A 12156-nucleotide genomic window follows, 5' to 3' on the forward strand; every position below is an offset into this window, starting at 1 on the left:
CAGACTCAGTGAAGCTGATGAGGAGCTGAATGTTTTTGGTGTGGGGTGTGTCACTGTGTGGTGGGACCACAGTGATTCACACAGTGGCAAAAACATCACTGATTTCCATTAATAAAGCGACCCCCCCCCCAACCCCCCCCCCACCCTCCACCCCCCATGACCATAAACAATACATCAAAACCAAAAGTTATTTTAACATGAAGCGGTTATTAAATTACACACAACACGCTGTAACCATCTATTTACAGTAACCTGACTTTCCACCTGGTTCAGTTGTGAAAAAAGCCATTCCAAACTTTTGAACAGACGTGTATGTAAAACAGAAATGATGATGATTATATGATCGATTAAAAACTGACAAAAGTCCTTCAAGGTAACTCCCACCAACGTGAAGGCGACCAGCTATTAATATCCGCTCCTGCTTTATGGAGCTGAATGTGGAGGGAGGTCAGCGCTGATGGGGGTTTTTGAGCTGCGATATGACACCGTGATAACTACGACCACGATGATTTACAGGCGGACAAAAACCCCACAGCTCGAGACTCCAGGACCGGAGACGTCTCACATGAAGGATTTCAGTAAGAGAAGAAGGAGAACCGGAGGAGCCGAAGAGGTCAGAATACATTCACCTCAGCCGGACACAAACTGACCCACCAAAAGAAGAGGACATTTCAGAGGTGGATTATTCCTTTAATAGCGTTCGCCTGTCCTGAGCCTCCATAAGGAATATTTAGGGTTTCAGGTTTCCATGGGCATTCTTTACGCAGCGGATGCGGGGTGCTGGGTCAATGACCCCCCCCCTCCCACCTTTGTGGTGTAGTCTAAAGTCTTTCATGTATTGGGTCAGAAACTTGTTCAAACTGCGCTAAATATTACTTCCTTGGCCATTTCGGCTTCTTATCGTTGTTGCTGTTGTTGTTTTAAATTGTTAATTTATTGGTTTTTGTTTGCAACTGAAAATACCATCTATAATGCATTGAAAACCGTAATAAGCACATTTTGTAATTACTGACTGCATCATATCGAAAAAGTTTTTATTCATTCAGATGGAACTGAATTAGACACATTGACCTGCAAATATTATGAGCTGACATTCTCGTATTTTTATATATATTTGAGAAAAATCCATAATACAGAGCAACTCAGAGAAAGTGAAGCTGATGAGGAGCTGAATGTTTTTGGTGTGGTGTGTGTCGCTGTGTGGGGTGGCCACAGTGATTCACACAGTGACAAAAACATCACCGAGCACTGCTGTACTATCACAACACTAATAACCCAACACTAATAACACCGTACACATGTCAGAAAACCATACTAACACCTCACTATTCATTCATTTAGAATTCAATAATATTTACATAGATAATGAACAATATTGCAGGCAAGCCTCCAAAATAGAGTTCATTTTTCAAGTTCTAGAGTCCAGTGTTTGTGTAACTTAGTGTGCGCATGGTGGTGTTCGCTACACCTCCCATACCTCCATATCAGAAAGAGATTCAGTAGAATGTGAAATAATGCATGGACATCATAGTGACCATGTCATTGGCTTGAAAATAGAGCTGCAGGTCTTCTTGGGGCAAGACGTTGTTTATGTCATTGCCTGTGTCACTGTGTACCTGGGTGGGGGGGTCACAGTGTTTTAGGTCATTACAAAAACCTGCTGTTGAGGCTGAAGTGCTACAGACCCATGAATTGAGCCTGAATTGTTGTATTTGTACAACTGATTTATAAACACATGAAAAATGATACATGACATCAAAATCATGTGTGAGCTACTCTTCATACTTGAAGCACTCATGCTTGAGCTTAAAGTTATACAGTTATGTGCAAACGTTTAAACACTCCTGGTTAAATGTCATGTTTTGTTCATTTACTAAGTAAATTAAAATGTGCTTTGTCAGCAGAAAACACAATAATGTATCATAACTGCTGCACATTTGATAATTTTTTGTATTATGTTGAATTAACAAATGAATAGTCATTGTGCATTAAAATGCATTGATTTTAACTTATTTTCACTTAGAAAATTAATAAAACATATAATTTGACAACCAGCCTGCTGCAAGCAATTGTTCGCAAAAAGATAAACTAAATAAATACTTAAATGATAATTTAAAAAATAAATAATAATAATAATAATTATAATAATAATAATAAATGCTCATATTTATCTGGAGATGCACCACCTGACCTGGTAAATTGAAAAGCCTAACCACAAATTAAAAACTGTTTATTTAATATTGGCATTGCACCAAGAAGGTCACATGGGGTCTTTATGAAGCAGGTTGTGCTTCCTGAGGTAGGAAACTAAACCTTTTCAATGAACGATTTTCTTGGCCCTGTAACTCAACATGTTATGATTTTAAAAGTCTTAAATATAAAACCATTTCAGACTTTTATATGACAAAGTAATTCTTGTATAGTTTGTTTAATCTGTATGCATGGCAGGACAGTCACATCGACTGACACGTACACAATGGGTACACATGCAAATGCACATCATGCTATTGACCCATTTATGTAGAGTGTTGGTGGACACTAGTGTGTGTGTGTGTGTGTATGGTGCGGTCTAAGTGGTGATTGATGTGATGGTGTGTATCACTGTGCTTGGCGTGGCCACAGCAATACCCACCTTTACAAGCACTGCCGGAAAGGCTGATGAACTAGTACATTTATCAGGAAAAACAAGACTCATTCACAAAATGTAACCGCGTTCATCTACACACAATTTAATCATGTTACAGTAGAGCAGTGCAGAATTGGGAGTCTGGTCCAAAAACGTTTATGAATGTAACAAGAGCATTTATACCTGGACAGGGTAGTGATGTTTTTTACAGGGTGTCCCAAAAACATTGACATCATTTCGTAGTCTAATACCACAGGCAATTCTGCCTCAACTGATCTCAAATTTTAACAAAATGTGTAAAAACTTTTTTTCAGGTTGAAAAATGGCATTCACTAGAAATGCAAAGGCATTTTTTTGTGTTAAAATATGCTCGAACACAGTCAAAGAAGAATGTGCAGTGTGCATTTTGGAGAAAATAGCGCTGTGTGTATTGAACATTTGTGAATCTGTGAAATCAGTTAGAAAATCTACATCCCTCTGACTTTCTTGTTTGAATTTTAATCAATAAATGTTGTTCAACATGAAGCCTATTTAATTTCATTTTCCCAGGACATGTAGTTACTCAGATATTCACGTCTCAAATTATGTCAATTTTTGGGACACCCTGTACACTGTAAAAAAAGTTAGAGGTCAGCTCAACTCAAAATGATATAGTAACTGATTTCCTGAGTTCACTCAACAACTTGTGGACACACAACTCAAATTTCTCAGTTGAGTCAAAAGTTCTCTTAATGCTTTAAGTTCTGCGTCTCAGTTATGTAAATAAAATGAACTTGTTTTTTTGTTATACTCAACTTCCTCACAACTTGACTCAACTCAAGAAAAGCCATGTAATCAGTTACTAAATCATTTGAAGTTGAACTGACCTCTCACTTTTTACAGTGTATATTAAAGAGGACAAATCATGCATAAACATGATGGTGACTGTGCCATGAGGTTGAATATCAAGCTGAAGGTCTTCTTGGTGCAGTTTTCGTCATTGTATGTGTCACTGTGTCTGGGGGCTGGGGCCACAGTGATTTAAGCCTTTACAAAAACCTGTTGCAGATACAATGTGATAAAGACACTTTGGAGGAGGACAAGTTCAACAGCCTGTGATCCTCTGCCTCGTCCTTCCTCTTCCTCGTCTCTCTCCTCCACATGTCCTCAACTGAAAGACATCAAAAATGGAGATACAAAGTTTTCTTCCAACAGCAGCCAATTATTACAAAACATATTGTATAGAAAATTGTGTTGATTTGTTTCTCTAATGCAGGGACTAAGGAACATACTCTAAACTCTGACAGTGGCTCGACAGTGATGAGCACAATGTTCACCAATTGATCTGTTCTGCTACTGTCAGCACAAACAGGATGGGAACACAGCCTGAGCAGCAAGATATTAGCATCTGTTAAATTGATCAACTGAAAGAACAGAAGAGAAAAGGAGCAGCAGTAACCCTAAGTTCAGCTTCTGGGCAATGTCATTATTTAAGTGAATAAATGCAATGTTTACCACCAATTATTCTACAGAAACACCACACACCTTCCATGATTACAGTGTCCTCAGTTATTTTTCACTGTTAGAAATACAGGCCATCGCTTATTTGTGTCATTTTTATGTAAATAACAAACAAGTTATATAAATAAAAAAGAAACAATTTCGCAGGCAGGCCTACTGCATTTGTTTACAAGATACAAGAGCTCTTTTTTGTGTAAACCAGTGTGTGTGTATGTTAAAGGCTACAGTCTAATATTTATTTATTTATTTATTTATTTTTGAAATGCTGTTTTCGGTGCTGTAATTGTCCAGTTTCCTTTTGGACTTTCACTGTTTTACACAACTATGACAAAACAAGGTAATTTGCATCAAATGTTGTTACTTTTTGTTGTATTTTTTAAATTAAATGATAATTCAATCCATAGTAGAGCAGTGTAGGAGTGGGAGTACTGCCCAAGAACTTTTATTCATATTGCTCATTGTATTTATTCCCGTGCTTATTAAACTGCCATCTCCAGGGCACAGGCCAGTGATGTTATCCACTATGCTATACATTCATCCCTATCCTAAAGAGATTCAGCAGAATGTTAAATAATGCATGAACATCATGGTGACTGTGCCATTAGATTGAATGTAGAGCTGCAGGTCTTCTTGGTGCAGGAAGTTGTTTTTGTCGTTGCATGTATCACTGTGTACGTAACTGGCTGGTTGGCCCACAGTGATTTACACCTTTACAAAAACCTGCTGTTGTACTGTTTCAGTTTTGGGTGACAACTTTTCTTCTACATTCTATACATGCTGTAAAATCAGGTGCTGGAGATCTTTCAGGAAAGTTCATACATGGATCTGTTCTGCTGCTGTGAGCACAAACAGGAAGCGAAACAGAGCCTGAAAAGCCAGATGCTCACACCTGCTAAATTTCGACCAACTGAAAGAACTGAAAAGAAAGAAAACCAAGAAAACATGAAGGATCTTTCTAGGAAGTTTGCTTATATATCCATCCATCCATCCATCCATCCATTTTCTAAGCCGCTTCTCCGTCAGGGTCGCGGGGTTTGCTTATATATATATATATATATGAGCAAAATTACTACTTTTAATTTAGAAAAGTAGGTAAATAAACAATCACATGAATACAATGTGTAAAAATGACAAATATGTCCTATCACAACATTAATAAACCTATTGCCCCAAATAGAAAGTAGTATTTATGTAGATAAGAAACAATATTGTAAGCGAGCCTATTACAGATTCTGCAGTCCCTATCGATATTTAAGAAATACATTTAAATGAGTTTTTAAAATTTCATCATATAATAGAAATAGAGAAATGTAGAATTGGGAGTTTTGCCCAAGAACCTTTATTGATATTTCAGTGTTTATTCCCATGGTTGTTAAATTGCAGCCTCAAGTGCACAGGCCAGTCGTGTTATCCACTATGCTGTACTTATCACCATGTCCTAAACAGAGGATCAATAGAATGTAGAATAGTGCATGAACATCACGGTTTCCGTGCCATTAGAGTGAATATAACGCTGGTGTAGGAAGTTGTTGTATTCTTGGTTGTTTTTGTCGGTGCTTGTGTCACTGTGTACGTGGGCTGGGGGGTCACAGTGATTCACGCCATTACAAAAACCTGCTAATAAGACTGAAGAACTGTAGACTAAAGAGTTCAAATTGTTAAATTTGTTACTGGAGCAAACCTGCAAAAGAAATATCAGTATAAAGAAATTTCTATGTTACATGAAGACATTAGAATGGTAGAAATGTAGAAACCGGATAATCAGTTTCACCATTCAGAAAAATGAATAAATAAAAATGAATAACAATGAACAAAATAAATACATATCACAGCTAGAGCCAACTAAAATAATAAGCAACTAATGGATCCCAAAATAGTACCAGCTCTGTAAGGGGCCATGGGGGTCCTGATCACTGAAGAACAGGGTAACAGAGTATCAGAGAAACAGATGGACTACAGTCTGTAACTGTAGAACTACAAAGTGCAGTTATACAGTAAGTGGAGCTGATAAAGTGGACAATGAGTGTAGAAACAAGGTCATAGGTGGTCATAATGTTATGCCTGATTGGTGTATCTATACAGATTAGACCGTAAATATATACACAATATTCACATTAATATACACAAGGAGGAGAAGCACAGAGCATACTGACTAAACGTTATGAAATATTAACAATGATAGCAAATGTTTGTTCAATTTATCTGTTTAAGTAGTTCAGTATATGTTTTTGAGTGTAGATTAACACTATACGGTACGCAGGAGACTCAAAGACCAGTGGTGGTCAGTAACTCAATAAATGTAATTAGTTTCTGTACTTTAGTATTTTTGGTGTATCTGTACTGAAGTTTCTCCATTACTGGGCGACTTTTTCCTTTCACTCCACTACATTTCAGAGTCCAATATCCGACTTTTTCCTCCTACATTTTGAGAAATCTGTCGTTCCTTTTGGTTTCTGTGTGTATAAAAATGTAACATGTCAAAACGAAAGAAGTGCAAAGCCAGAGCACCAATCAGGGCCCAGCGGTCACTTTGTTTAGAGCTGGTTTTGACCTGTTGGTCATACCGACCCAGTGCAGCACGCGGTTCAACGTCAGCGCAGCAGCGTAAAACTTTGGGAGAGTCTGTTCAACATAAATGATGAACTAACCTAACTTTGTGTAAATAGAGCTCAATATAGAAATATGTCCACATATGCAGTCGAGACTGACGCGGCTTTTTTCTGAATTTCTACAAACACCATTTCATTTTATAGTAAATGAGTTTGGGCTGGTTTATGTTTATGAACAGACGCCTACAGATCAACATAGTAAAGGAGCTCATCTGTGATCCTGAGTTTAAAGCCAGTTTTTATTCAACTTAAACTTGGAACTAAGTTGTAAATAAATCTGAAACTGAAACTTTGCTTGTGTGTAAAAAGTGATTTCAGAGCCACTCGGTTCTCCCTGATGGAAACTGTTTACCTTCAGTGTTTTGTGCTTCTGATCATTTTAATAGACGTCAATGTCACTAATTAATGACGTTCTATTAAAAGACTGGTTTACCAAGAGAGACGCTGGAGGACTTTCAGCTGAAATGAGTTCATGAAGCCAGTCTAGTTATAAAAATGATAACAGGACCAGATCAGAGCCAGAATTACTCTTTTAGTACTTTTACTTTATACTTAAGTACATTTGAAGCCAAATACTTTTGTACTTTTACTCAAGTGGAGGTCTTAAGTAAGGACTTCTACTTTTACTGGAGTGATATTTTACCTTTGGGGTCTCTACTTTAACTCCACCACTGTTCACGACTGTCAAAGACTGTTGACTTGTGGACTTGTGGTGTAACAACATTTCACAGCTCATCCAACTGACTGTATTGTTTGAAACGTATATACAATATTCCCCAGTGTTTAGATTTACTCACATCCATGATGTGAATGATGCAGGTGTTTCCTGGTGAAGCTTTAGAGCATCTCCACATTCCCCAAGTGCAAAGCTGTAAAGTAACTGAAACTATAATCACCAGAGTAACTGACACCCTCAGACCAAGGATAAAACTAGCTTTGCAGTATATATTATTTGTTATGTAATTCCTATGTCCATATCCATCCCATCCTAATAGGATGTCATTTTAAATAACTCATTTCACTGCATTAATGGACAATATAATAAAACAGAAGATGCAGTGGACATTTGGGAAAATGGGATCCTCCTGACCTCATCTCTTGGGTTTTTATGTTTATTGGTTTTGTTTTCCTTAAGTAAATAACACAAAGCCATCCTCTACCCCCACCTCGGACTCTCAGACCACCCCAGTGTGATGTTGTTTTTAAAAACCTCTGTGTCACTCCTGGACTGAGAATAGTCCACCATCCACAAATATCCAACTAACAGCATCCTGGGGGCGGCGTCCTGTGACCACTGATGAAGGACAAAAGGATGACCCAGCAGATGAGCTGTCGTCTCTGACTTTACATCTACAAGGTGAACTGACAAGGAAGGAGCGTCTAATAGAGTGGACAGTGAGTGGACACAGTGCTTAAAAACTCTGGCAGCACTGCTGTGTCTGATGCACTCGTACCAGCACAACACACACTAACACACCACCACCAACATGTCAGTGTCACTGCAGTGCTGAGAATAACCCACCACCCAAATGATACCTGCTCTAGTGGTCCTGTGGGGGTCCTGACTACTGAAGAACAGGATAAATGGGGACCAGCAAAGTATGCAGAGGAACAGATTTGTAGAAGGACTGAGGACACCACAGCTACTGCCATCAACTTGACCTTATTACGCTTGGACTACAAGAAGACAAATGTCACAATGCTGTTTATTGACTTCAGCTCAGAATTCAACACCATCATTCCCAAGAACAGGAAGGCAGGAGAACATGCAGCGGGTAGTGAAAACTGTCTACTCCATCATTGGGTTACGCTGTAACAGTGGAAACAGAAAGTGTGCAGGATTCCTGTCATTCATCACATGGACTGTTTACACAACTCAGATCTGGAAGAAGGCTCTAGAGCATCTAGGCCATGTTCTACAGGCTGCAGCTCCTTTAACCGTACTTATTGAACTGCTACCTCAGCCTTATTTCACACTTTTACCTGTTGCACTTTGACTTCTGTGCTCAGCCACTGCACTTAATTGTGAAACTTTAACCTCGCTCACTTTATATGCACAGTCACTTTAATCTGGATTTTACCTACAGCTTTATTAATCTTTGTGTGCATTCCATGGAAAAGCTCAGTAAAATTCTGCATCCATGCCAATAAACATTTTGGAATTCTTGCCCGTAAAAGCTTCTGCAGTCAGCAAATGCCGTGATATGCATGGACTGTCCACTGGAAACATTTTGTGTCATCAGACTGACAAAAATAAAATAAAACACTCTGCCAACCAGACTGAGCTGGTTACAAATCGAATTCCAAAAGTAATGATCAACACTCATGAGTCAACTATGTCAGCGATCAAACTTTTGAACTTGAAATTATTGGAGGAAAAAAGAAAAAAAGAATCACAATATTAATAAAAAAATAATGTTGTGAAGTCAAATTGACTTATACATGGATAAAAGCATACAGTGATGGAAGATCCATCAAACAACACTTTGCTCAGTTTGATGTAGAAGAACTCAAATGAACCACTGGAACCACATCCAACATGTCCGGAATGGTGACTCTGTTGCTAAGCAATTCACATGTTATTCTAAGTGGTTGCTAGGATGCTGCTACGTGGTTGATATGGTGTCCCAGGTAGTTGCTAAGGTGTTATAGGTGTACTTGTATAATTGTCACATAGGTAAAATGACTGCAATGGAATAAGACGTTTATATAAATAGAGTTTTTCACTTTAAAGATGTTGATTGTTCCTCCTTTCATTCCTGTGGGAAAATTACTGTCTGAACAAACGCTATACAAAATCGTAGGTTGTGAATATCGAAGAATAATCCTTTTAAAATAAAGAAAAATACAAAGACCAGTAAGTCGGCTTTCTCAGGCCGACATTCCTGCATAGTTTTTGTTCTGTTGCTCTGCAGTAGGTTAACTATGGCTACTTTGACTACTGCACTGAAAAAAATTGTGCTGGATTTACTTGCAATGTTCCGCATGGACCTTTTTAAGTGGATTCAACATGAAGGATTTTTAAGTAAGTTCAACCAAACAACTTTTGTTTCACCAACTTAACTGTATTAGATTCATTCCACTTAAAATATTATGTCAGGCCAACTCAAAGAAATTAAGTTATTTTAAGTTTAAAAAAAATGAGTTGAACTGAATTCATGTAATGAATTTAAGTCAATGTAAATACTGACTTGCTTAAAACATAGAATTGTAACTTGCATTTATTGAATATATTCCATACATCCATATATCCCAAATCAATACAAAAAAATAAATACTTTTTAAATAAAAATTTTGAATTTTACATGCACACAATCTTTCATACAATGCAAGCTTTTTAACTGCATTTTTTACATATTTGACTAAATGAGTTACATTTTTAACATGTTGAACTTATTCCAGATGTTTAAACATGCCATTCTGCAAAATTATGAATTGCACTAAAACTTCAGAGGTTTAAACATATTTTAGGAACGTATCATTGTAAGATCTGAACTTGTTTTAGCATTCTTGTTTTTTCACCTGCAACTAGTGATATAAAACAGAACAAAATCATTGGTGCTGCATACATGGGGGAAAGGAACGCAGGTCACCAGTATGCCTGGTACATCACATCTCTGAGTTAACAGGCTATAACGAATTTCAATGCTGCACTACTCCACCACAAAAACTACTGTTCTGCGAGAAGCTACGTCTTGGGGCTTTTTTGCACAGTGAATTGGTCAGTTTACTCACAGTGACATCTTTGACTACTGGGGGAAAGGAACAGCGGTGACCGTGAGTTCAGGTAAGATCTTTAGATATAATTAGAAACGCTACACGTTTAAATTTGAACTTTCAAACTCTTTTGTTTTGCGCAATAATTATGCAGTTCTATGCGGTATTAGGCAAAACTCAGGAGCTCTGTTGTATGAGCTTATTGTGAGGGTAGTGCGGGGTAGTTTGTCACTGTGACAACGCTTTCTACTACTGGGGGAAAGGAACATCGGTGACCGTGAGTTCAGGTAAGAAGGCACTTTTATTAGAAACAGACGCTAAACGGTAAAATCACTAAAGCGGAATTGTAGAACTTTGCGCCAAAACGCAAAGCTGCAGTCTGGGCTACTTCAGTCCGCGCTACAGCTCTATAGAGCAGTATATTGTGCGGGCAGTGCGGGGTAGTTTATCATTGTGACTACGCTTTCGGCTACTGGGGGAAAGGAACAGCGGTGACCGTGAGTTCAGGTAAGAAATGATCTCAATCGCTGGTCATTCAGTCTTGTCACTCTGCGACTATCGCACTTTAAATAATTCAGCCTAGTTTGTCCGTCTTCGCTTCAAAATGCAGTCAAGATGATGCGTTAAGATGAAGATCAGTGACTGAAGTGGGTTTAATGTGATAATCAACTTGAATTGAAATTACAACAAAAAATGACATATTCGTACATTAAACTACTAAAAATGAAACGCTCTGTAGACAAACTAGAATATTTGAAGGTTATCAGATTGTAATAGATGACCAGTCGTTGTCCAGTGTTTCTGCTCGATGGTCCAGTTGTTGTCTGTCACTGTGACAATCGTTTTGACTACTGGGGGAAAGGAACCTCCGTGACCGTGACCTCAGGTAAGAAATACGAATTCCATTAAACGCTGTTATGTCTATTTAGCAATTTTGGCGACTTTATAACAATCGTACTTTAAACTATGTGGGAATGAAACGCTCTCAAGACGAATCAGCAGCAATACAGGCTTCATGAAGACGCTGCTGATATGAATTTATGGGTTTAATATTCATAAATCGCTTCTACTGAACTTACAGTGAATGGGAGAGTTATTAGAGTCTAACAGAATATCTGACCTAATCATCTGGATTAATCAGACCGCGATAGATGACCAGTCGTGGTCCAGTGTTTGTGCTGGGTGTTAGAGTAGTGGTCTGTCACTGTGACGGCGCTTTTGACTACTGGGGTAAAGGAACGACGGTCACCGTCTCATCTGGTAAGAAAACATCTGATTCACTCCGTTCAGCGAAAATGTCGATTCATTATTTTAAATGAAATCACTTATTTTACTGATGTTGTATTTGTAAGATAAACCAAACGCTAGCAAACCAATGTGAAAAGGCAAAAAGGGAAAAAAATGTCCACGTTTTGGGGCTTTTAGTATTTACCTGTTGCCACATTGACAAAAATCGTATTTTTTTTTTTTTTGATAAATTAATATTCTCATCAGATGATCTTAAGTTTTTTTTTTAATGTAATAGTCTATATTGACTAATGAAATTGTCTAATTTTTCTTATCGTTAATATTTATCTCGCATACAATTCTCTTACCAGACGGTCGCGTGAGTTCGTAAAATAGTCTACATATTTAAAATATTAAAAAACATATCTGAATGTTAACAGACACATCGCACTAAATCATTCAATTGACGCCTTAATC

At 37.8% G+C, this 12156-nt stretch overlaps 1 protein-coding gene and 1 gene segment (V, D, J or C); both read left to right on the forward strand.

Moving 5' to 3' along the window:
* The window catches only part of LOC108414177, a 512138-nt gene extending 500364 nt beyond the window's left edge, over nt 1–11774 (forward strand). The window contains 1 exon segment of the V gene segment in view: nt 11663–11774. Within this exon segment, the coding sequence occupies nt 11663–11771 (109 nt within the window).
* The window catches only part of LOC108436641 (immunoglobulin gamma-1 heavy chain-like), a 395990-nt gene that overhangs the window by 375322 nt on the left and 8512 nt on the right, over nt 1–12156 (forward strand). The window lies entirely within an intron of this gene.

Source organism: Pygocentrus nattereri, chromosome 14 (assembly GCF_015220715.1).
Source record: "Pygocentrus nattereri isolate fPygNat1 chromosome 14, fPygNat1.pri, whole genome shotgun sequence".
Classification (NCBI taxonomy): Eukaryota; Metazoa; Chordata; class Actinopteri; order Characiformes; family Serrasalmidae; genus Pygocentrus; species Pygocentrus nattereri.